Genomic DNA, 27,965 nt, shown 5'->3' with positions numbered 1-27,965 from the left:
TCTAAGATTATTCAATAAAATATTTCTTAGCGGGGCGTTATATACAGTTAATACACCTCCAAACATATCTCACAGTGTACTTTGTCCCTTTTCATATTAGAACATGAAATTCTATCTGAACAAAGAAAATACTGAATTCAATATTATGATATCAAATATTAGAATTCATGTGTTTTTTTCCCTGTCTTCTAACAGCAACAGTTTCAGAGTTTGTGTAGAATGCTTCTTAAACAACCATTAGTTTTTATTTCTCAGTGACATCAGTGACGATGTTAGTCCTAAATGGTTTGTGCTTAGCTAATGGAAGTTAAACACACAGCTGGAGTCTGGAGCAGCAGCAGGCTCTTCAGTGCCAGAAAGAAGCAAACATCAGGAGTTGTGTTCCCCTGACGTCCACAGCTAATCTAGTACCACAGAAGAAGGGCCTCCGCTCACCAGGTGGTACACACAAGATCTCGAAGCATGAGGTCCTCCTGGTTTAGATGGAGCTTCTGCGTTTATTGAGTCTTCTGTAGGTGTTGATGCTGTGCAGGCCGGTGGAAACTGAGCTGATGCCTGAGTGGCGCTGCAGGCTGCACACACAGCCGTTAGAGTGCAGGGGGTTGGAAAAAGCCTCTCCCTGTTCCATGTAGGTGTCCGAGGTGGAGAGGTCACGTGGGATGATCATGGGTATGGAGTATTGCAATTTCTCTCTACTCTTGTACCAAAGGCAGGAGCACATGGATTGGAAGTGGAGCACCTCGGCGTAAACGTTACGTAGACCCCGGCTCGCAGCCCCTCCCCCGCTCCCTCCGACTGCGCTTCCTCCGCCGCACCCGGACGGCGTGGATGAGGAGGAAGCCGGGTCTACAGAACAGTGGATGTGTCCACCCGCCTGACCGTTATGAGCGAGGAGAGCCCTCTGCTCAGCATCCCTCTTCTCGTCCTCTGCGTTCATGGTCATGAACCGCAGCACTGCTAAGTTGAGGAAGGCTCCGATCACAGCCAGGCCCGTCAGGATGTAGATGAAGCTGAAGGCCACGTACTCCGGCTTGGTCTGCAGAGCGTGCTCATTCTGCAGCGCCACATAGTCCCCGAAGCCGATGGTGGTGAGCGTGATGAAGCAGTAGTAGTAAGCGTGAAAGAAGCTCCATCCCTCGAAGTGGGAGAAGGCCAGCGCCCCTACGCACAGTGTGCTCATGCAGGATATGAAGCCGATGGTCACCATGTTGACCATGGAGACTTCAGTGCGCCTCATGCCAAGGCACTTCTTCAGGCGGTGGAGCAGGTACCTGACAAAGGTGTTGATCCGCTCACCCACGCTCTGGAACATGACCAAGGTGAGAGGGATGCCCAGGAGGGCGTAGAGCATGCAGAACACCTTCCCTCCATCTGTGCTGGGGGCTGCATGGCCATATCCTGAGGGGAAGAAGGAGAAAGGAGCAGGGTTACTGGGGCGTAACTAATTAAATCTGCAGTGCAGAGGACAGAGGTCTGAGAAAAGAAGGCTGGAGGCTGGGAAAGATAGTCACACCAGGAGTAGACAGATATACATGATTTGTATTCTTTGAGCAGCACTTCTGATAAGCTCAAAGACTCTTCATCTCTCAGTGGCAGAGTGCAATTGAAGATGAGAATACACAGCAGTGTGGTGGCGGGAACAGCCAAGTATTGATGTCGTGTACGGGAGAGAGAGCCTGAATAATTCATTGGCAATCGGCCTCTGTGGAGAGGCTCTAGCTAATGAGTGCATTTGCACCTAATTAGTCCTCTACATTTTTCCAGATCAAATAAACAGGACAGCACTGGGTACGTTGCAAATACCAGTCTTTATTTTGTTTATGTAATAAAATCACCCTGTGTCCTTCAGCCCTTTGAATCTTCGGATTATAAACCCCCCTAAAGCACAATAGAAGAAGTCTAGTTGTGTGCACTCCACTGAGTCTACTGAACAGTGACACAGCACAAAAAAAAATAAAAAATTCCCCACAAAAGTTAATTAAGCAGCAGTCATGTCAAAGTTTGAAGGAGGCACTTTTCATGAATTTATTTCCTATGAAACAGAGAATGGCTGATAAACCATCCACTACATAGACATAGTGTATTGTCAGGGACACGTGCACTTACTGAAACGGCCGTGTGGAGAATACTACCGAGTGATCACCACCAGCCAGTTTCAGATATGGCATGACTCACACTGACTGAGTGATCCTGCATGCACTCACTCTGTAGAGCTCATGAATTTCAGGACGGATCTGAGCTTTCTTACAGCACATTTCAGGTTAAGCGCCAACCTTTGTGTCTCATAACGTCATCTTCTCACTCCCATCGTCCCAAAGGATATGGCGCCCGCGCATGCAACGTTATCATTACCGCCTGAAATATGTTCCCCTACATCTGGACCTGTTGCACACAGGAGCTTAGAGATGATGTCCTGGATAACAATGGCATCAGCAAATGGAAAAGGTTGACCAATAGTTTGAATGTAATTACTCCGGGTGGTTGATTTAATTCTTTGGGCTCTGGTTTTTATTGTCACACTGATCCGTGCGGTTGAGCCATCTGTCTGTCTGGTGCCAAATCTGTTTAAAGCTTTCCCACTTGTGCCGCCAAAATGAAAGCCATTACAACTGATGGATCTCCTTGTGGAAGGAAAAACCCGACCAAGCAAAGAGACGTTGCCCATGTTTAGTCCCAAAGAAATTTATCCCATTTTCTGATGAGGGAGAAATGATTGATGAATACGCGGTTCTGATTAGTAGTTGATTTCTTACAGTCCATTTTACCAGAGAGGCTGATTCTCTGGTCGATTCATGACCTTACACGTGACCTTGGTATCTGTAGATGTACCTCTCAACTGAACTCAAGCACCTCTCATTTGAATTGAACTTTTAATGTTTAGGTCAGGTTGGTTTGCATTTGTACTCCTACGAACCAAAGTGGCAGAACCATTCAACCATTTATCCATTACTTTCTATTTCAATTGTATCATTTACTTTTAGCTATTTCAACCATGTATCATAAGCTTATAGTCAATCATGTATACTTTTAGCTACCAATTGCAGCCATTTTATTTTACTTTTATTCCAGCGGTTTATCCATAACATTAAAATACTTATTTGAACTGTTTATCCATTATTTTTTCTGTTTCAACCATTCGTCCATTACTTTTGATCTCAAAGAAACTTCAAAATGTGTTCACAATCAGCCAAAGGTTCCCAGAATTGTACAGTGCACTAAATATTACACGTTTTGCCAAGCATAAAAGTCCCATTCATCCATAATAAACAATAATCCTATTCGTATCACATCGCATTTATGATATTTCTGGTTTGTCAATATGAAGTTTACCTGTTAAAACATAGCACAAGTAGAGAAGAGTTTCAGAGAAAACTGACTCAGTAATGTCAGTTACACAGCAATATCTGTCTACATTCTGCTAACATTAGTTAACCTTAGCTAACATAAGCCACTGGCCATACCAGGTCAATTTGAGCAAGGGTGAGTTTTATATCCTATCAATTGAACTTTAAAATTCTAAGAGGAAGATTGTGTTCTTATTTAAAAGGTTACTCTACTTTAAGAAGTATTTGCTATGTCCACGTCTGTGAGTAAAAAAGGTAAATACGCTTAACCATCCATTCACTACAGAAAGAACAGGACAGTGTGTTCAGGTGAGCTGCAGGCCTGTCAGGACCTGTCAGCAGCTTATCGAGACATGGGGACGACCGGAGTGACAGCGGCGCTCGTCAACAGCGGACGCAGGAGCTGGAGGCGACAAGGCCAGCAGTCCCGCCGCCGTGTGAGAGAGCAGAGAGGCCCGCATGACAAGCTCCTCCTCCCCTCTCCTCCCCTCCCGCTCCCCACAACAGTGACAAAGTTATCATGAGACAGGACGTCTCCACGGCTTGTCCTGGCACGCAGGGGATAAAGCCACCAGGGCCACTTGCTCTGTTTACATGGATTACAGTCATTGCCACTGGCAGAGGAAAAGTGCAACCTCACCGCTCTGAAAGGTGAAAAAAACAATGGTCCAAAGAGGTTTGATTGGCATCTGAAGAACCCAAGACTCTTGCAACCAGCTGTCTGAAGCTGAGGCATTAATACTGAACACATTTGTATGCAACTATTTGCACATATTTCATGGAAAGACGGGGAAAAACACAGAGGAGACATCTGGGAAATTACAGGCTATCAGGTTTTTCATAAAGAAACAGTAATTCCCTCTAAAATTAGCTCAGTCTCTCAATTTGTGTAAGGATTGTTGCAACATATATAAGAGGTATCAAAGACTTTGCCACAACCCGGGGCTGATTGTCTCATAACCTAATTTCTGTAATTATCATGTAAAAGAAAATATGAAAATTGCATAACATTGAAAGGCGATAAGAGCCTGTAAAAGACTTATTAGGCAAAACTAACAAGCAGGAGGGAGTGGGGGTGGGTGGGGGGGTTTATAAATGTCAGCAGAGCACAGGTGCACCATACTCTCCACTCTCATTCCCTCCTCGCTGCTGCCTCTCATTAGGGAATCAATTTACAGCCAATCATTTAAAGCCTCTAGCAAAAGGCTAGCGCTAATTTAAATGCTTCAAAACAAATCATTTCACAGAAGAGAAATATTCCCTTATGATATCCTTGCCAACATTTTGTAATTTAAAGATTTAATTTCAATCCTGCAATAATCTAATTCATTTCACAATTTTGAATCCTCCCATATTCGTTTTAACAGATGGCAGCTTTATTCAGTGCTGTGCCATATTAACCCTCTCTGATTTTCTAAATTAAATGTCTATTATCTTCCACTGCTCATCTGTAGCAATGCAAATAATAATAATTGGTGCTGGATGTCGTTTCACCTTTTGGTGATGTGATTGCTAGTTTGTCTCCAAAGATGACAGCTCAGTGTACACAGTTCCCTTCCTGTGGTTTCTGCCTCTAAAACACAACATCACTCGCTGCATCTAAAGTCTTCATTATACTGATTAATTAGGGATAAAAATGGGCTTTGAAAATACATCAAAGAATGGCATAATGTGCCTGTTAGGGCTCCAGTTCTCTGTCACTCAATTAAATTTTCATTGATTACCAGGCACAATTTGTTTTCGCCAAACAAGATGAGGAGCACAACCTATTCATCAAGCACATCACCTCAGCTAATGGGGCAGGATTCTCAAAGAGGCGGCGCATTCATCAGGGGCTAATTTATCAGGAATCTGTAAAAAAGGAGAGGCTGTCGGCACCCCATGTGTGACTAAAAAATGAACTCAAATGTCCACAACATGCTAACAAAAGACCACACAGGGATTACAAATCATTGTTATGAAACATGGCATGTTATATACACATACATCTAGCAAGATGGAGAGTCTCTGGAGAGGACACTTCAGGATGTGGACTCTGTAACAGAAATGCTGGTGGCAGCATTGCTCTCTGGGGCTCTGTGGTGACTGATAATGTCCTCAGACATCTCTGCACCCTGGAGACCAGCCAGTGCCACGCTGTATAATACACTCATCAGTGTGTGTGTGTGTGTGTGTGTGTGTGTGTGTGTGTGTGTGTGTGTATAAAGAAAGGATAGCATCTCATGTGGCTGATTACTTTCGGAGTATTACAGTAGGGCCATTGTAGGTAACAAAAATCTTGTAAATTTACAACTTTAATCTCTGAAATTCTGGGTTTTTTCTCTGAATATTACCCCCCTCGTCGGCTCTAATAGTTGTTTTTTTTTTACAATGGCCCTAACACGCCGTCATAGTTACGCATTGAAGGTTTGGTCTGTTGTTACTGTAAAACAAATAATTTTGTGTCTGTGGAGCTTTTTAACATATTTTAACATATATTAACATTTAAAATGTTACATTTTTTTATATTTTTTAACAATCAACCCTTACAACAATGGTTGTAAATGTGTCTTTCATTCTTTTGCTTTTAACCCATTACAAACTCACACTGTGCACCCAAACATTGTTCAAATCTACATAACTTTATTTATATACATTTTAGCAGATTTTGTAAGACAGCATATATATATATATATATATATATATATATATATATATATATATATATCAAGGTGAATTATGGGTGAATTAGTATAAATGATGAGCAATTGATCTAGAATATTTCCATTTGATTGAATGGTGCAGCCATTGAAAACCATGGAGTCCTGGGTTTGAATACATGCCACTTCATCATCACTACATCACAAAGCTTCAGTGAAAGAGCTGGAACAAGCTGATAAAAATGTACATGATACTGTCAGACAGTGTGGATTAATGATTGATGATTTTTCCAACTTTAAAGCAATTATGTTTAATTCATTTTAAAGTTGAATGTAAAGCACTTTGAAACTTCCAAAGTGTATAAATTATGCTATATGGATAAACTTGCCTTGCTACATATATCACACAAATTGACTATAAAATATATGTAGCAGTGAGAACAAAAAAGAAAATCCAAAAGAGCAACAACGAAAGGGAATATTAAATCTGTAACACACTGGACACAATCCATCCAGCACATAGGTCATCGCAAAGCATTCGCTGCTGCGTGTAAAGCTTATTGATGTGAGTGTATGGTAATAACTGAAGGCGACTCAGATTATCATTTGATCAACTCAGAGCTTCTCTCATCTGGATTAGGGCAGTTATATTCTATGAGGACACTGTTTAAAGAGATTGAAGTGAAGTAAATCGAACAAGGGGGACAAAAGAGTAAATTATGACCTTGAGAGAGAAACACTGATAGATTTGAAAACACTTTATATAGAATACACACTTTTCAGGAGGAATTGTGACATCAAGGTGGAGTGACTTTTCAATGTAATTGACATACACTTAAAAGAAACAAAACTGACACTAAAAATGAAAGACAAGCACAAGCTTTTCCTCTCATCAGCTGTTTGAAACTCCCATTGAAGCAGAGAAACCGGAGCAGTTGTAATAACTGCTGTCAGGACTGTCAGTGCTTATTGCTATGGTGGTCCGTAAACAGTAAAAATTCCTTTTGCAACGCTGCAGTGTGTTTAGAGGTGTAATCACAATATTCAGCCGTATATGGCTAGCCTAGTTCTTCAACGTACAGGTGGCCTGAGCAGCCATCCCCGCGTAGCGTCACTCTTATCTGCGTTTACGCCATCCCCTGAAATGCCACGCAGGTTGGGGAATGTTCTGTTCAACTGTGCAAATAAACACCGATGGTGTCATCCGTTTGGTACAGCCTGTCTTTGAGCAGCAGCCCACTCTGCTTCCCAGCATGCCTTCTCTCCACAGCTCGCTTTCATCTCCAGCTGTGTCCGGCCAGAGTTATCATTACACGACCTGACAAACTGTAACTCTTGTTCACTTGTAAGCATTAAGCATTTCCATGGATAACACCCAAAGATGTTACATTAAAAGTTGACCATGATCCTGTATTTCCCACGAATGATGTCCTATCTCAGTCTAAAACGTGGCCCCGCAGACCCCCATCAATTCTCAGTCACAGACACCTCAAACTCCAGACGACCCCGTGATTGTTTATTCAGGCACTCAAAACGCAGCTCTGGTCCTCCCACATCCCTCCATTACTCCGTCCGGCTTTTGAACCACAAGGTCTTGCTGACAGCTGCTGTGTAATGTCCATGTGTGTGTAATAAAATAAGTCAACGAGTGCAACCACGAATCTAGAAACTTTTTTTATTTTCAATGAATTATGGATTAGGAGAGCCTTTTCTGCTGTTTTAATGACTTGACGTAAGGGGAAGTGAGCAGCAATATATGACAGAGCCATCAGTTGATCAAGTTAATTTGTCCTGTAACAATAAAGAAGATTATTATTGCAATTACTGTGACCCCTTTTGTATGTCCCTTAGCTCCAAGACTGCAGGCACAAACAGTATGAATGTTGCACTATTTGTTCTCATTCAGTTGCTGCACTGAAAAAACGTCATGCTTCCACTTCCGCTTCTGACACCAGTCATTGTTCACATGACCACAATGGTACGTGAAAACGTAAAACATGCTATGTGTTGTGTGTTTGAACAAAAAAGTACAATGCTGTCGTTTTTCTGGTGAAGAAAAGTTTGATAGATGAACAAAGAATATCAAATGTGGTATTTTTAGATTGTGATGAACCAAATCAAGGCCAGAGAGCATGTGACGGATGAGCACTGACAGCATCACTGATTTCAGCAAATACCCAAAAACGTTTCTCACCATCAGTCAACGTTGGTTTCTTTTGACCACGACCGTGATCGCTCACAAACCATTATCTTGCCCGAACCAAGAGCTTAAAACTAACCAGGCTTAACCTTAGCGGTGTCAGATCAGAAAATGCTTTTAGTTTTGCGATGGTGATTTGAAACATTTTTGGAAGGCACTAACAATAATCCTTATCCTGCCGACAAGGGCATCAAGTCAGACAACACTTATGTGGCTTATGTATTGTTACTGTCGTACCTGTTGTATTTAGCTATTGTGTGAAAAATACAAGAAATAATGAATCACAAGAAAATATCTGTGCTGTTCTGGAGGGCAGTTGCAAACAACATATTTTGTAGCTTAATTTAGAGGGCTTGTTAGATGGATGGTAATATACAGCAGGTGGTTTAGTCTAGTCTATTCAGACTTAATGCCACCAAAAAGAGCACAAAAGTTCCACAATGTGGCACAGTTAAAGTTGATATTTTATAATATAAAATCAACGTGATGATTGTCCTTGAGCGAGACACCAAACCCCAGCACTTTGGATAAAAGCGCTATATAAATACAGTCCATTCATCATGTACCAAATTCAGATACTTAAACTTTACCAGTAGTATCTTTAAATGACATCAGACATCAGTAATTTTGGCACTGTATACTGTATATTGGCTTTTCAGAATATTTGCAAGGATGTACTTTGTTATATTCAGCTATGTCAACTTCTACATCATTCTGTCGTTGCTGTCGGCAGACGGTAAAATAGTAAGAATAATCTCTCTAATCAGACTTTCATTATGTGCCTCGACAGTGAACAACGAGCCTGTCCAGCCGGTACAAGAGAGAGAGAGAGAGAGAGAGAAACAGAGTGAGATACGGGATGTATTCATCACAAGCAATCTGATGTAACGCCAGAGGAGACAGCACATTGGCAAAGCGTCTGTCTGGGTTCACTTTAACTCGGTTACCCCTGTGTGGGCTCCAAATCGGGCCTGGGAGCATGTGCTCTCATCCAGCTCACAGCTGAGGCCCAAACACTAAAGCATCACAAGCCCGAAGACCAAAGCGACTAGCGGTTAGATCAGAGAGCTGTGGCTCGGCTGTCAGTGAGCTGAATGTACCTGTGTTGTAGTAAATCTCTCTCATCGTCACGCAATACACCCACAACATCCACACGTTATCTGCAGAAGCACTTTATCCTCCATCAAAAAGCATCAATCTGTGTCTGTGTGTGTCCGACCATCCTAGTCTCATGTTTGGCTTTCACTGTGAAAAAAAAAATCCCTATCAGGGTCTATTTCCAAAAGTACTCCTTAGGTTCCTTTTTAGGGGATATGAGAGAAAACCTTGGCAGGCTGCAGTTTTCCATGAGGTCAGCAAGCAAGGCATTCCAAGCGGAGTGTGAGATCTCTGAGAGGGTTGGCTAATTAAATAAATCACGTGATTTATGTACCTGATACACAGTTGATATGGACTTGTTTTAAAACTCACAACACAGCTGGACTGAAATGGGGTTCACATGTGCAGATACTGTACACAACAGGGGAGCAGGGGGAGGAGGAGGAGGAGGAGGAGGAGGAGGAAAGGGTAGGAGAGGACAGGACAGGAGGGATGAAGTGTAAAGGGAAATAAAGCAAGAAGATGATAAGTTAAGAAAGGGAAACGCAGATTTTGAACACATAACTCATGCTCTAGTAAATTTATAACAAGATCCATTAAAGAAGGCAATCCACATTTAAAGCTTTCAAACTGAAGTTAGCTGGTAGGAAGTCTTTAATTTAGTGAGTGCCAATGTAGGGATTTCTTTCCAGGCTTTTAGGAGGTCAACTCAAATAACAGATGTATCTGTTTCAAGTGCTCCATTTCGGCTATCTGCTTTAAAGTGTGCCTGTGTGGGCACGAAAGAGAGAAAGAGTGAAGAGAAAGCGAAAACGTGTTGTGTAATATGATACCAGAATTTGAAATAGTTTCAAGGACAGATGATTATTCCCTGTGGTAAACAGCTGGCAGGAGTGCAAAACATACCTTCCTATTACTGCCAAGAATGATAACACATTAAGTTAAAACCAGCAGAGATCACTGAATAATGACATAATTGCTGAGCTAATGTGCCCCATTACCTGACCACTATCTTCATAATGAGCCTAGACCAGTGATTCCCAAGACTGTGGGGTAGCTCAAATACTTACATAATATATAATAAAAATAAAATGAAATAAAAGAAAATGATACATCCACATATTGAGTCAGCTGGAACACCTGAACACCACATGTTGCAATTAAGAGAATATAAAAACGAATTAGCAAGAGAGCAGAGAAATAGAAACAGTTAGCTAAAACAGTAAAAAAGTAATGGATACACAGTTGAAATGGTTATGTTAGCAAAAAGTAATGGAAATGGTAAAATCGACCTAAAATTAATGGATAAATGGTTATAGCTAACAAAAGTTAATGAATAAACAGATCGAATAGCTATTTAAAAGTAATGGATTCGTTAGCTAAATGCAATGGAAATGGTAAAATATAGCTAAAAATAATGGATAAATGGTTATATAATTAGATAAAAGTAGCATTCATGGATAAATGGTTTAAATGGTTAGCTGGAGTTTACAGTTTAAAGTAGCTAAAACATGAATGGATAATGGTTGGAATAGACAGCTAAAAGTATTTAATGAGTAGTTTAAATAACTAACTTGAAGTAATAGTTGAAATAAAAGTAATAGAAAGACAATAGGCTAAAAGTAATGGATAAACAGTTTAAACAGTTAGCTAGAAGTAACATTAATTTGTCGCCACAATACTGATTTTTATATAATTGATATATATCCAGTTTAAATTCAAAAGAATAAATTAGGAACATGACGTGGTGTCGATGAAGGGCTGCGGGGTACGTCAGACAGAAAAGGTTGGGTGGCACTTGCCTCGACTACAGTGTGCATAATTAGTCACAGATGTCACTGCTGATGATGGTGGTGAGGATGACGAGGATAATTTTCAGTGGAATATAAAAAGAGCAGAGACACACTTACATCTAGGCTAGGAACTGGGCCAAGTGTGAATCAGGAGACGACTGCTAAAATTCACACACTATTAACTGTCTTTGATCCATTTGCACTCCAAACGGCGTTTTGTTTTTGCCACACGGTGAAGAGACAGCTGATACTGTAATACATGAACAACAATTTTGTGGTTGTTAATCCTGACACACATGGGAGGGGGCCTTTCCGGTCCAGCATATGGGAAATCGCATGTGAAAATAGTCCAGCTTGGTGTCATTAAAAACAAAAACATATGTGACAAGCCTGCTATAATTTGACATGGTTATTTCATGCCTGCCTTGTGATTTCTGGTAATTTGGACTGCAGCGGGGTGATGTTTTATTCAGTTGAATGCTCTTTTTAGAAATAGCTGCTGCTTGTCTTGCTCCTCTGACTACATCTTTTCCTCTCACTCACAATTTATTTTTCTTGCAGTTCTGACTTTCCACCCTCTTATCTTTCCATGTGTCTGTCCCAACAGCCTCTAATTCAAAGAGGTGTATTTGCTCTCTCTTTGCAGCCTGTCTCACCTGCCTCTGTCACCTGATTCCTCTGATATATGCCTACACGCTGTGGCCTCGGTTCAGCTGCTCTCAGGGAGCAGATGCTCTCCTAAACCGTACCCGTACTCTGGCACATAACACACACACAGATCAGTTTACTCAGCAAAAAGGAGGACAATATGGAAAAACCCTGGATTACATGAGAGGACAGAGAAACACATGGAGGCACATTGATAAACATCGGTGCCTGGTTACACAAAGAATTCTAATTGAACAATGTGACCAGAAATTACATCCTGCACATATTGTAGGGTACTGTATACCCTTGTCACCTTTGTTTTTAAGAATAAAATGTTTGGGAAAGGTTTTAGGACTTGAGCCCGACCAGTTAGGAACAAGAAACTGCACTACAGCAATGCCAAATATTCTGTGTATTTGAGAAACTTTAGAAACAGTTTGTACATATATATCTTGGTCACAGTTCTTTAATAACCACATTTAAGGGATGCTTATCAAGGAAATGTTTAAATTCATAGTTTAAAAATGAATATCAGCTAATATATTGTTATCTGAGTTTGGGTCTCAAAAGTTAGGTTATATTAAAGACCCATTAGTCACTACTTTAAAGGAATATTGTGACATTTGGGATTTTTTTTTGCCGAGAGTTAGATGAGAAGATCGATACCATTCCCATGTCGTGTGTACGGTAAATATGAACCTGGAGCCAGGAGTTGACTTAGCTTAGCATAAGTTCTGGAAACTGGGGGAAACAGTTAGCCTAGCTCTGTCGAAAGGCAACAACCCCCGTAAAAAACACAACTTGTTATTTTCCTTGTTGTCTCCTGGTTGTAGCTTTCATGTATAACGGACAATTATGAGTGGTATCGATCTTCTCGTGTAACTCTTGGCAAGAAAGTTTTGTCTGCTTCTGTGTTTCGACGTGTTAATAGCTGCTCTCCTACATTAAAGAAAATGTAACCACGAAATATGTTTACATTTGGCTACATAAAAATACACACACGAGCACAAACCCTCATGAGGAGATGTGTGGGTGCTTTGCAACACATCGCGTACACGTCAACCCTCTCACGAAGGCAGGAGTGTGTGTGGTCCTTTGACAATGGCTTTCTACTGAAGACATGAGTGCCCATCAACGTCCTGGCTGAGCCGACTGACTGGGCTCGTTGCCGAATTGAAAAGCTATCATATATCATGTTATGTGATGCATGAGACTGACGCTGGCACCTGGCTTGATGACCAGATGCAATTAAATCAAGTAATGGATCTTATTAAGGTGTTATATGAACCTCTATCTGCACTGCTGGCTGTTTCCTGATCCTCTTCTGTACTGAACAATATGTTGTCTGTTGTTTATCTTTGGATTAGTTTATTTTCCTGATATATGATAACAGCAAAAAGCTATTTAACTTAATACTGTTTAATAAGAGAGCTTCAACTGTCTTCCACAGCATGCACTCAGTGCCTTGATTGAATTGCCTGGAAAAGCTGCGAAACTTAACATACAAAATCATGGAGACATAAAGGTCTTCAACTGCAACAAATTGCTTTTTCAAGTGTGACGCATTTCTTACATTTTCTGTGCTTTTGCTCCATTTCTTTAAACATACAGTATATACACACATTAAGTCAAGTGTTACCATGGTAAAAGGTAATCAGTCAGTTGCTTACAGAGACTTTTGTGTATCTGTAAACTCCACAGCGTTGAAGTTACCTTGAAGCACTGGCTGGTTTTTCGTCCGCCTTTCAGCTCATAATGTTACATGCAAATATGTGCCGTACAAATTCCCAATCAAACCATGTAGAGTGTTGTGACTTTGTCCAAACTATTACTGAATGTCCAGTTTTAACTGTGTGTCTCCTTGTCACCTTGGTGAGGTAACCACTGCCTCGGGCTGCCCATATGGCGGGAGCAGACAGACAGGGAGCAGAGCATCAGCTCCACCTCCGCTCAATCTGCAGATTCACCTTACCAGACCTGGGTCACACAGTATCTGCGAATCCATCCGTAACATTTGTTTTAACCTACTTGGAGAACTGGATGGACGAGGTTTATCATTTAATACAAAAAGTACCATTTATTATTATGAATCTTGCACATACAGTAGTGTCAGGAAAATGTGTGTTATTGGCTTCTTTTGTTTTAAAGGATGTCTTTTTGTTATTTAGTGATATTTCTTATGTGGCAGACTCAGACAGTCTGGGACCTACAGAGGTTACAACAACCACGATAATAAGGACACGCAAATGTCACTTCGCTCAAGTTTATTATTCATTAGGAGCCCAAACAGCCAGACTGTCCCACTGATTCACTAGATGATGACAATAAAACAAAATAGAAAAGATAGTGTTGAAACTCATCAACACACTCATGTGGCAGACACAGCAGCTTTGTCTTTTTTCTGATGGAGAACACAGAGCACAGCAACCAAAGAGCATAAATATCACTGGCCATTACTCTTTAATGTTGCAATGATAGCTGGTAGATTTACTGGCAAGCTAGTGTAAATGTCTTTTTGTTCCAGCACCAAAGAAGGAGTTCAAAAACTCCATGCTTTTGTATTTGGATCACTACGAAGTGGGAGGTGCTGCCTCATTAGTGTAGTGTAGTAAAAACAAATACATAGGATTACTCAGAGGCTTTATCAATCGTATTTGACCAAAATTGGACAGAGGAAAAAATCCTGTAACGCATGAGCAGTTTTTCCACAGTAAAAAGCCCTATTCTTAGTTTGCATGCATTAAGCAATCTGCAGTTTACAGGAACAGACATAATGAAGCAACGCTATACTGATGGGAATGGAAATCATCAGTATTTATTATTAATTATTGCCTTTTATGCAAAGCTTGTGTTCACTACAACCCTACCACCAGACAAGACGTGGATATTGGACAATTCTGCATTCAACAATGTTTTGGTTTTTTTTTTTTACGTCAAATTACATTTTTACATACATACAACATATTTAATATTCTTGTTTCTATGATATCTGACCATGGCAACTATCGCATGGTTAAGGTTAGGGAAAGATCAGGGTTAATGTCAATTGCAGCTCAGTCCTCTACACTACACATCAATTCGCCACTCCAACCTCCACTCCCTTAGGGCCAGGTTATGCAAGAAAGTAAGTAGTTTATACGATGTGTCATCGACTATGTAGGCAAAAATGTTTAGAGTTGTGCCGGTCGGACACACTCGAAGGTGAGGTAAAAAGAGGCGCAATAGTATTCTTAATATGGAGATAACAGCACACATTTTCCTGGAAGACAAATGACAGAAATTGTTGTGGGTATGAAAAAAAGAGAGATTGAGAGAGAAGTTCAAACTGCTTACTTTCTCAGCTCTGCTCAGCTGACCAATCACAGCGTGAAGTTGGTGTGAATGTTGGATTTTCGGCTTCAGAAAGTTACAGAAATTGTAGGACACAGACTCCCCAATCTGACATCAAAAAGGTGTCTGGGGGGGGTTTAATGAAGCTATTCGGCCATCCGACAAGCACTTGTGATGAAGCATACTGGCACCCCTAATACATTTGAATGAGGCCACTCTGTTGACAGTGGTTGTGCCAATGCAGATGGCTTTGGCAAAAAAAGTTCATGGAAGTGCAAAAAGGCGCTGTATTGGCCAATTAAATATGTGCAAGCGCACATTCCTGGTAGATTGACACGCAAATGCAGTTCCACCCTAACCCTCTGAACGCCCAATAAACTTTCCACCTTGCTACATAGCAAAGGCACACTACTTCCTTCATTGGCACCAAATGTTGGCATTGGATTTAAATTGGGAGGCGCAGAACATACAAAAACAGGAGAAAGCACAAGACAACCAACGCACTACTTGGTGATTGCAAAAGAAAACATGGCATGAACCACAAATACTCTGGCACTGTTTTCCACCACCACACATCCAGCATGTGGACAGGGAGCAGACAGCTGTGATATTTGGATTATTCCAGAGAAAATAGGTTAGCAGCCTGTTGTTTTAGCCCAAGGTAGTCACAGAGTGTGGTTTTTTTGTATGGATATTAAATGTGTATTCATAAGCTCGCGCTCTGATCGCAGCCCTTGGGGGTAAACACAACTCACCTATCACAGTTATTGTTATTATCATTAGGCCCCAGTGTGTGACAGTCCACTTCATCCAGGTTGGCTTGTTGGGAGATTAAACAGATGCTGGAAACAAATTGGAAAACAAATTCCCCTGGGAGACAGTATATATGCCAGGCGAGCCACAGTCGCTTGGCGCCGTCGTACCGAATCATTCCAGCGCACTGAGCCAGTTTGAGTAGCGTAAAAGCTAATACAGCACCCGGGTTACCAAAGCATTCGACACAATCCCCTGAAAAGGCTGAAGCCGCCAGGAGCCAGTGAGTTGTTAGAAAGTCACTTCAGGTTGTTATGATAAGGACGGCAATGAGAGCGCTCCGTTTTGTCTGTGAACCATAAACATAAAGTATTAGCTTCTCACCTCTCAGCTCAGTGTTTAGACACTTTCCACACCGCTGAGGAGCCTACCATGCTTGATGTGGAAAGATTTTTTTTTCTTCCTCTTTTGACTCAAGTATGTACTGAGGCAGAAAAGCTAAGGCTACCGGGGCTCCACCATCTCTGGGCGCTGGGGAGACAGCTCAGTGCTTTGGGCACATAATCAACACTCAGCCGGCTGGTATAAACTCCCCCTCCCATCTGAGAGAGATGTGTGTGAGAGCTGCGTTTCATGACATTGTGTGTTCCTCGGGGAGAATTTCTCTGGTGTGGTCGTGTGACGAGCCGTGTGTCGGCTTTTTATAGCAGCACTACTAGCAGGCTAGTTGTAATTTTGTTTTTTTGTTTTCACAGAGCTTCAGCTGGTATTTTGTTGCAGCAGCAGACTATAATTTGTTTTTAAAAAAATCTGTTTTTGCTTTAATATTTAAGGATAAATGTTATTTGTCAGGTGTTTCAGATATTGTTTCTCAGAAAAAACTGGTTTAATTGACTGAGCTGTTTGTGTGTTGTGCTGTGGGATAATATATACTACATCACTATGGTGGCTCCAATGCTTATTGAAGGGTATAAAAAGAGTTCAAACAGTAAAACATACAAGGACACACACATACACACCACACACGTACCAATGTACACATAATGGGCTTCTCGGTGCAAATTTCCCATCAGCATTCAGACATTTCTCGATCAAATAAACTTATTTTGCGGCTCATTGTGGGCCATTTCAATGTGTCTCTTAAGCGTCATTGAGGAAAATGTACACAATGTCCTGACAGTCAGTTCTTATGAAATGGCTGGCATGGATTTTTGGGATTAATGCTCTTTTAGCCTTATGAACTGCAGCAGTGTGAACAACAAATGCATTCAATTTCTGAGAGACTAAATCTCTGGGAAGACATATTATTGAGTGTCATAAGTGTGAGTTTGATTAGTGACCTGAAGGCAGTGTTGCCAGATTTGACTGACACACATTTTCGGAAAATGTTGTGTCCTTGCGCAATATCTAACATGCGTCAGAAATGTTATGATAAGGAGGAAGAAGACCGTTTTATGTTCATTCACAGACATATACATCAGTAAATCAGTCATTTAAAGCTTAATGACCATTGTGAGCGCAATGGACACTCACCGCTGCTGCTTTCCTACTGTGAATCTACTTACAGTTAAAAAAAAATGAAATGACAATTTCATCATTTGAAGTTATTAGAAAGCTAAATCTGCTGCATGTTTCGTAATATTCACCAAAGTACAAGCACTGAATGACAAGACGCTATCCTATTTGATACGAACAAAAATCTAAACTATAGGGAGAGACTGTTGGTTAGATTATCACTGTGGTTGTACGAGGGTTTTTTAACCTCCTTTGTAAAATGAACTATACTGATCTGATTTGAGAAGAATCTCCTCAAGAACTGAAAATTGGCTCTCTCAGTGTTTCCTAGTTTATCAAACAGTTTTTATTTCTTTGTGTGTAAGAGTTGAAGACTGAGATAATAAACTTATTACAGTGATCGAAGAAGACGCTCACATTACAAGACATGCATTTAATCTCTCCTGTAGACAGACGGAAACATTACTAGGTCCAACCCCGAAAGATTGCTGTCGTGACTTTAACATAAAAGTGACCAGGGTGCTTCTTTAGACTTGAGACTAACATGTTGAATTGCCATCACATTAACATATCAATGCATGTCTGGAAGGGGCTTAATTATAGAAGAGACGAAGTGTAACTTTCATCAACTTTCAAAACTGCCCAAATGGCCCAAAAAGTAGCCCAAATTATCACAAGCTGCTTATTTTTACTCGGCAAATCAAATCAAAAGTATCCCATTTCCGTGGAAAACCTTCCAATCTGGCAACTTTGCCTGTATATAAATGCTGAAGCCTTCCTCTCGGCTGCATAGTCCACAGCAAAAACAAAGAGCCACAATAGCCACAGCTTTATTACCAGCATTGTTCCTGGAATCACATCCCAGCTGAACTGTCTGCGCACTGAACAAGTCTCCAATACCTTTCCTTTTCAGGTCAAGAGAGGAGAAACACAGTGTCACAGCCTTATTCAAGAGACAGCCCCATGACACTTTTACAACCAGTCAGCCTGCTCTGCACAGAGGTGCACATTACATATCTCATTTTATAACTATATCATGCAAACAAATTTAGACCATGGAAATACTCAAAAGCATTCCAGCATGGGGGGTAAATCTGGTGATATTCTATATTTTTCTTATTGTCAACAAATCCCTTGAAAAGACCAAAACCAACAATCCAAATAATCTGTGTGGTCAAAGCCTGATTTATCCTATTTCTCTGTGCCATAAAACATTGTTGTCCAAACACTATCAAAAACACATGTGACATGTTCCTTCAATAACTATAAACATGGGCACTACAGTTTATTTTGGAATAAATCCCACGTACACCATCCTGTTGCTGTAAATACTCAATAGAGCACCAGTGTTAATCCACTGCTGAAAATAGTCCCCAGCAAAAGCCCTATTTACTCCAGTTTTAGTAATGTTTGCTAAAAGCTACACTGCCCAGCTGTTTTACAAAAGTGTTTAGCTTTTTCAAAAAAATTAAATTATAGATTTATGACACATTTTCAGTGGGAACCAAATGTTGCTTGCAGTTGAGTACCACAGGCAAGGTAGGGAAGTCAGAAAGTGTTGAGAGACAAATATATAGACTTGATACACCACAATTTACTTTAAAACGTTAAAACATGAGATTCTACAAATTCTTTCCTACATAAACTGAGGTAGTATATTTCCTTTACACAGCTACAATGTTATTGGAGTTGTAACACATACTTAGTGTCTGGAGCGCCAGGACACATCTCAATTAATCTCAAATTTCCACTGGAAGGATTAGGACATTAATCGAGCAGCTGTGTCCAGCCCTCACTAAAAGCTCTGGGTTGTAAAGAGCCACATAATTCAATATTCCAGGACATGAGATTACAGGCATTCTTCCATTCAGAGAAAAAAACAGAGGAGAGTTCTCATTTCTGAGCAAATAAACCTCACACGAGTCAGTCTGCCACAATATAGCTGAGACCTCACACATTATTCAGTATCTATTTATACTCTGGAGGAGAATCAGTAGGAAACAAGATTCACATCTCACTACTGTGTACTATTTTATTTGGTTAAACTCCAATCAGCCCCCGCTGGATGATGAAGTCTAATAAATACAAAGTCATGTTTTGTTTAGTGAGTCAGGCAAGCACTCAACTTTCCATTGAGGCGGCGGAGCATAAAGCAGACGTACAATAGGTAAACATTGGCTGGTCATGTGAACCGAGCAGCAGCAGCAATGAGAGTCGCTTCTATCAACTTTCTCAGACGTTACTCCTTCAGATCCAGATTCAGAACTGCAACGAGCTCTCTCAGCCAATAATAGCTGTGGATGTATCAACGTTTCTCAGTTCATATCTACAGCTCAGTGCAGTTGGCGGCCAGTGATGCTGAAAATTTAAGCATTATTGTTTCGATGCTTTTAATTAAAGAGACTGAATGTTGCTGAAAATCCATTAAACACTTTGACACACAAGGATTTGTTTGCCATGTGTCTAATTATTTACACTGAGTTATGGAGGTGTCATGTTTTACTTTCCTGGGTGGCTCTATAATATTTACCCTATTCAATAACTTCAGTACAATAATTACAAAACAAAGAACCTATTAAAATCCACTTTAGTGGAGCGCTGCTGTCCTCATTAAAGTTTGTTGCACATTCAGGTCCACTTAGCAAACTCAGAAACTTTCAACAAACGAATCAACAAAGTTATCATCATAAGAACAGAGGAGCTCAGCTTCACAGAAGCACTTTTTAAAGCAGCATTAGCCAAGAATTTGCTTTATAATTACACTCTCCACAACATCATGTGACAGCAGATAAGAGCTTCTCCTCTAACTGAAACCTCATTGTTTGTCTCCATATAGGTAAACTTAATGTCTGGAGCACCTTTCAAAACCAGAGTTACAAAATGCAAAACCAGGTTCACACAAAATACAATGCCATAAAATACAACAAGAATATCAGGGAATGGTCAAACACAGAATAAGAAAAACAACATCAAACCATTATAGTAAGGAGTTACACAAAGGCCAGCCTATACAGGTGGGTTTTTGTCCAACAAATGTCTGGTTTCAGGTGAAAACCAAAAGGACTACACCCAGTTTCTGGGGTTTTGGCCAGTTGGTATAATTTTAACCAATCAGAGTAATCACAAGAGGTCACAAGATCAGTCTGAGGGGTAGCAAGATGATCAATAATAAATGATAATGGTTAAGGAAAGATCATGCTTGAAAAAATCGCTGTCTGCCTGTTTAAAACAGGAAACGAACAGCAATCTCCTGTGTTAAACTCCAATGTTTTTTAACTGCCCCGACTTCGTCCCTCTACGAACTTTGTCACCTGACTTCCTCCTTTGTTCCCGTCATATAGAGAGCTTTGTAACTTGAACGTAAACATATGTCGTTTTGAGGGCACTTGCTGAAACGACTGGTGCTGTCGTTCTTCTCAGGAGGACAGTCTCATAGTTTTACCTCTTCAAGCCTCAAAAAATTACAGTCAAGTAAAGTCAAAAAACGGAACCTCTTTTTTCTTGCTCACATCTCTTAGAAATAGAAATATGGTATGTGACCTTCAGTAAGGGGCTGTGAGCTGCATCATTTTAAAGGGTCAACAAGCCAAACAGGTTGGGAACAGCCGTCCTAATGGCAGTGGACAAACGGAGAGAAGCTGACTTATCAACACAACTTACCCTTTATGATCCCTTCTGTATGTGCATGTTGTGAGCAGTGACATTTACTGTCGTTACAGTGCATTTCATAATATGTGAGTTATCCAGGCCTGCCAGCATGTCAACTTGCTCAGAGCGATTTTAAATGACTTCTGGAGAGCTACAGAACAACCTACAGGGAGGCTTTTATGTGATATTTTTCTTACAACATTTTTACAACTTTTTTTTGTGAACCCCTCCCCCCCCCCCGACCTCTTCTCCCACCATAACCAGCGTGTCTTTCATTCAGCTGCACACTTAAAGCTGTCTTTGTTTTGAAGTTGGTGATCTTCTTAGTGATACAGAGCTGGGCAAACCAAACAAAGACAGCCTAGTCATCCTTTCAGCTCTTTAAGTTTTCAGTGACAGCCCTGTGGCAGCACTGACTCAAAGACTGTGAGTCCAATGCTCTTTCTTAATTAACGCATTGCTAACATGGACATATATGTCATGCACAGTTTGTCCTGTGACCTTTGGGACCTTAAAACCTGTTTAACTGGATTCTTTTACAAACAGCTTTATGTCACATTGCATCTCAGTGTGTCTGCATGATGAGTGACGAGGGCAGCGCCTCACTGCAGAGCACGACACTGGGTTATGCAAGGCAATTTGCTCTGTTTTGGGACCCTTTTATGCAAGCTTATCTCCCAAATCACTTAAGAAACAGCAGCAATTCAATTTAACTGTTAACTGACACTGCAATGGTCGATTATACACCGTTCATCCTCAAATGATTCATATGGGCTGCATGTAGCATTTTCACAATTTTGACATTTGTTTTGGAACCATGGATATCTGAACAAAATGTGCCAATCTATCTAATAGCTGAGATACTTTACAGATTACAGACTGATAATAAAAAGCTCTTCATTCCGTTTGATGTACTTGCACTCGATGAAAGCTACAGCTATATATTTATTTGTATTGTCACCTTTTTTTTTTATCTTTTCAATGCCGACACTCTCCCACCTCTCCTCTGAGAAGTGCTGAAGTATCTGTCTGTCTGATGACGATAGGTGCCCATGTGGAATAGCTGGTGAGAGTTATATTCTTTGTGCACTCAACCACTTACTGCGCTAACCTCTTAAGCTGACTGAATAATAATGATGATACTAATGTAAGTAATTACCATTAATAATTCAGGATGTGCCCTCTAATTATGCAACGGCTGAAAATGGATTCATGCCCGGTGCCAAATCAAAGTCTGTGTCAGCGATGAAAATAGAAAAATTATCAGATATTTTATTCATTGTCAGTCCACGCATAGAAACATTAGATTCACTGACCCAGAGAGGATTTGCTGAGCACGTCTGCTCTTTTTCGGTGACAGCCGGCTTCACATTCACACACTAATGTGCTTCCACACTTGGGACATCAACAACTGATGAACTGGTGGTGACAGAGCAACTAAACCGGAGCTGGAAGGGCTTCAGCTCTCTGATCCAAGACACTTTTAATGTGACGGAGGAAGAGTGCTGCCTGCAAACTAACCAGCAGATTTTCCTCACCAGTCCAGGGCTTCAACACTGACCGGATGCTATCTTTTGGGATTGCATGCCCTGAATGCATTTTGGTTCACTTCCTCTGTCTCTCTCTCTACAGCAGACTCCATAATCTGTTCACAGACTACAGACGATGAGCGAAGCGCTGAGCTCATGTCTATCTAAGCAAGAGGCAAGCAGCCAAATGATCTTTGAACAAAAACTATTTAACAAGAGGTGATTCACAATAATAAAAGTCCAAGCAAAGCTGGTGATTTTGAAGGAATGTTTTCTAACTACGACCATATGGTGGGTCCTATTCTTAAAAAGAGTAAGTAAAAAGAGGAAGGTTAATGACTTCAGAGATTAGATGTTAGACACAAGGTCAGAAGTCAAAATGTTTTTATTTTGTAAGATTAATTATACTACTAGATTTCCTGGAAAGGCAAAAAGAACATTCCAGTTAGTAGTTAAAGGGTCAGTTCACCCAAATTACAAAAAAGCATATTGTCTCACCTACTTCTAGTGATATCTAATTGTTTCGGTTTTATTTGCCCAGGTTTTGTGATGTGTAACTCTGCCTCCAGCCCAATACAATGTGGGCGGATTTTCTTTGAAAAATTACAGCAAGTCTTTCCACAAACAGTGTCCTCATTAATCAGAATAATCTACAGAATGCACGTCATTCTTTGGGATAGTTTCTACAGAGACTTTCTTTGCAAGAAAGTTGTTCCAATCAATAGCAAGGCCTGTTTCTGGAAGGAGGTGTTATTGTTGAGATATTACATATTACATTATTTTAAATGTTATTTTTCAATGTTGCGAGCACCACAAATTAACTTCCATTCACCTCCATTGCACTGAGGTGGAAGAAGAAATGTCAAAACCCGGACAAATAAAAAATCAAAACTTTCTGCTACCAGAAGTAAGTGAGAAAATGGGTTTCTTTTGTTTGTGTGTGCGTGTGCGTGTGTGTGTGTGTGTGTGTCTGTGTGTGTAATTTGGGTTAACTGATCCTTTAATTTCGCTTGTATAAACATACTGTGATATCATATTGCGTGTTACACAAAGACTACTGTATGTCAACTTGTGTACGGAAAAAACAAGAAAAAACACAAGCCAGCTGCCCAAGAAGAACAAAACTCTCACATGTCCCGTCAGATAACACACAGAGGACATGAGCCATGTCTTATTTGTAAGACAGTGTTTTCATGTTGAGTATTTGTCCTCTATGTGGTCTAGATGACCTTGAACTGAAGCTGTGAGTGCTGCGGTCACATACACTGATGAGGCAATGACAACATGTGCACCCCTGGAGGTGGGTGACTGTGTTTGCAGCCACAAGGAGAGCCCCCCGAGCCCTAGACCTTTATCACCTGACCGTGCAGAGGAGATGCCCAAATCTCCCTCCATCTTGAGAGCACTTTCTCCCTTATAGCTCATTTATTATCCCCTGTTTCTCACATCGCTGCAACCTTTTCCTCCCCAGCTGTGGGTGCGTAAATGGACACTCTGCCCTGTGCCTCCCTTTTCCTCGGTGGAAAGTGACGACTGATTACTGTTTGCGGCTTCTCCTCCCTCCTTCACTTATGTTTAATTATTAGGAGAGCATGCTGGGGCCAGATCTTGTCATGTGTTAGCTGCTTTCCCAGTTTAGAAATGTGAATTGAAGCGCATATTTATTCAAAGCTTTCCAGGATATTATTTGTCCTCACAGGATCGACAGCCTATGTCTTGTATGCAATTTGAACTTCACTCAGTAGTTGGCTTCAGACTGACTCATCGCCTCTTCTGCTCTTTTTAGAAACTAGATTTTTCACACAGAGAACGCTGTTTTCACATCAACTCTAGCACTCTGGTCCTTGGGGGTGTCCTGTGTTGGATCTGAATGTCTTGAGTCCTCATTTCTAAAACGACTTTAATTATAATTATATGACAGGAAATAAGAGGTTCACGTCTATTTTTATACTTTGGTTGGTGACAGATATAGTTTTAGCCTCTCTTTTATCATCAGATAAAATTGAAATAAATCACAGCTTCAGCTTCATGTAAAACAAATGACATGTTTCACCCACATATTGTAGCTCAGTATGTGGACTTTACTGTAAGTCATGGCTGCATGATATTGTGTGTACAGTACAGTACATACAGCATTAATGTTGTGTGCCAGGAGCCCAATGGAACAGCGAGGGTGTGGTGTTGTCATTAATACTTAATGGCAGGCTGAAGCGCCAATCACTGTGTTTGTAGCAGCCTCTGGGCTCACAATTACAGAATGCTGTTACAGACACCCGGGGTTGGGTTAGTGTGCAATTAGTTGCCTGCATCTGATAGGGTTACAAGTCACAGGTCACCACTGACAACTGCCCCGGTCAATAAATACATGAGGAAGGCTCAGATAGGAGATGGTGATAAGCACGGCTTCTAAAGAGATGAAAAGAAGAGAGACTGTGTAACTTTGGTTATATATATATTGCAATGCGCTGTTTTGACAGTACAGCCTTACTTGGTCTGTTATGACCAGTTAGCTCATGTTAGCTAATGCTTGCAAACTTTAGACAGATGCTGTGAAACTGAAATTAATGAGTACAATTCCTGACTTTATGACCCTTTTTTGTTGCATTATGTTTTAGTACATCAGCATTAAACACGCAACTGAGCAAAGCAGCTGATTTACAAGAATGATGGGAAATAGAGTGCTGCAGGGATGATGTATGTTTGTAGGTCAACCTGGAAGTTAGCATCGCCCTGGTTCCCTTGACAAAAAGCCAATGGGATCTTTCCATTGAATTTTGGATTATTGCAGAAAAAAAGCTCTATGGCAAACAAAAGTTTATGATACTTGTACTTGTTGTCCAGCAAGATAAACCTCACAAATGAAAACCAATTTTATGTAAAAGCTCTTCTACAAAGACCTTTCGTCTTAGCATGACCTGATCTAGCTAGTGGTCGTGGCTAAACAACAAGGCTGTAAAGACGGACTGGTGAGTATATGAGTTTCTGTTTTTTCATGTCCCCGACAATCTCTCTAGTCTCATTTAGCCACTTGTTAGCAACTGTCTTTTTTAAGGCACATAAAAGCTTCAAAATTCACTTGTGTTAACCACAGACCTTATTTCAGGCATCTAACCAAAAACCCATTCAAGAAACCCCATTGACTTAGAGACGAGAGAACCGAAAGTGCAAAAACGTTAACAAATTTCCAGGTGTTTGTCATTCCTTTAGCACTCTTTTAAGGCAAATTCAATGTGCCATTGTCCTGTAATTACCTCTTGTGGCCACAGTGGTCGCTGTTCGCTGTTAGACAAAAGTTATATAGTGTCGCTTTAAAGGTACAGCCTTAAAAGTGACGCATTATAAAACAAATGGAAAAAATGCATCCTTTTCCTGGTTTCACCTTCCAATATTTAGTATGTCTGACTAACTTAAGCGTGGAGTTGTCGTTACAAGCAGAGTGTTATGCAAAGAGCTGAGTGGAATTGCGTTAAAATGAAATCACTAAAGCAAACAGGCTATATTTAAAGGCTGTGCAATAAAGTGAATAAAGAGCTGGAAGCCTTGTGGTGTTGTAGGGCCTTTTGGAGCAGGAATAATGAGTAAGAGCACAAGAGAAGAGGCAAATTTATGTCTCATAACTTGAGTTCCCTGAAGCGTCTTCTTTAATGACAACATTTAGTTATGAGCAGCAGAATGTCATATTTGGAAAGAAGCTCGTCCTTAATCGTCCTTCACTGGCTGCTGCAGATGTGACTTTGAGGTGACCCCTTTTCGAAACCGCAACTTGAGAAAATGCTCACGTTTAAAAGGCTCTGATGACGACTTGTTTGTAGAACAATTTTCTCTGTGTTCAGTTTTTAAAAAAAGGTCCCCTCTCTGCTCAGCCTGTGTGGAGCAACACACACAATGTTCCTACTGCGATAATGGGCTTTCAAGCTGCCACCACCGCTTCATGCTGGTATGAAAAACTTGTGTCAGGGATGTTCAATATTCAGATTGTGTAAGATTATCTCAATTATGCTATTTTTAACCTTCTCTGCTGTCACTATAATAATCATATCATGTAAACAGGAAGTTAAGGAAGGTGTTATAAGACTCTGCGGTGGAATATTTTATGGTATTAGGACCATATTCTTAAAATACAGTTGGTACACCTGTTGTACTTAACACTGAGTTTATAAATAATATGACATTTTATGGTATTCCCTCAATCTGTGGTATTATCAGCCTATAAGCATGTTTTCTATGTCTTCAGCAGTGGTGGACTGTAACTAAGTACATTTACTCAGGTTCTGTAAATAAGTAAGAACTTGAGATACTTTTACTTTACTTGAGTATTTCCATGTCATGCTACTTTATACTTCTACTCCACTACATATGTTTATCTGACAGCTGTAGTTTCTCTGCTGATTCAGATTTTACACACAAAACATATAAAGATCTTACAAACTAAGATGCATTGTTATAAATGAAACAACCCAGTATAAAAAATATTCAAAATAATCTGCAAGGGGACCAACTACAACAGCAAAATGCTACATGTGAATGCATCAGTGGCAATAAAACAATAATATAATGAAAAATTCACTGGTGCCATTTTTCTGCATCATGAGTACTTTTTTTTCAGTACTTTATTTAGCTAATAATGCTCATGTACTTTTACTTAAGTTACATTTTCAATACAGGACTTTTACTTGTAATTGAGTATATTATATTGCAGTACTGCTACTTTTACTTGAGTAAATATCTAATAATTAAGCATCTGTCTGAGTACTTCTTTCACCATTGCATATTTGTAGCTGCAGGGGGTTTGTGGTATGTCACCTTTCACCTGTTGTACTGTGAATATCCTCAATCTGTGGTTATTACTCAAATAATAATATAATGTCCCTATAAGTATTTATGTTTTTCCAAAAATTAGTTTGTGAGGGTCAGTTATGTTGTGGTCTCTGTTACAATATTCCCTTCAGGATTTAGAGTCTTGCTGTGACGTTAGTGTCTTTCAAACACACATACTTTGCTATATGACCTATAATTAATTTCATAAAGGTTTACACTCGTGGATCTGCCTGAAACACAAGCCCCATATGTCAACTTTCTTTTGCGCAGGAAAATAAAAGTTCCCACAGACCTGAGTGCTGCTCTCTTACCTATAGTCGTGATCACAGTGATGGCGAAATAAAACGAGCCGGCGAATTTCCACTGCACCCCGGCTTTGTGCGGCTTCAGCTGCAGCACCACCTTCTCCAGCTCGTCAAAGTCCTCCGTGGACAAGTTGAACGTCTTGAGCAGCTCCACTTTCCGCAGGTCCAGCTCCCTCCTCTGGGTCGTCTCCTTCTGGGATTCCAGCGCGTCGAAGATCGCGGCGCCGACTATCAGGTAGGTGAAGGTGCAGATGATGAGGGCGAGGGTCCTCACGTTTTGCCTCTTCATGGTGTGTGTGGTGTGTGTCAGGGGGACGGGCGGAGTGTCAGCGCGGGTCTGGAGGA

General features: G+C 40.6%; 1 protein-coding gene across 1 annotated transcript; it reads right to left on the bottom strand.

Moving 5' to 3' along the window:
• Positions 1-478: 478 nt before the first annotated feature.
• kcnk3a (potassium channel, subfamily K, member 3a) lies at positions 479-27,909 on the bottom strand. Its single transcript, XM_070925885.1, has 2 exons — positions 27,627-27,909; positions 479-1,398 (listed from the first exon to the last, which is right to left on the bottom strand). Exons 1-2 carry the CDS (start codon positions 27,907-27,909, stop codon positions 479-481), a joined length of 1,203 nt encoding a protein of 400 aa, XP_070781986.1.
• Between the last annotated feature and the right edge of the window lie 56 nt (positions 27,910-27,965).

The sequence above is a fragment of the Enoplosus armatus genome, chromosome 19, assembly GCF_043641665.1.
Source record: "Enoplosus armatus isolate fEnoArm2 chromosome 19, fEnoArm2.hap1, whole genome shotgun sequence".
Lineage (NCBI taxonomy): Eukaryota > Metazoa > Chordata > Actinopteri > Centrarchiformes > Enoplosidae > Enoplosus > Enoplosus armatus.
Note: the sequence above shows the minus strand (reverse complement) of the source record. Positions and strands in the feature narration are given on the sequence as shown.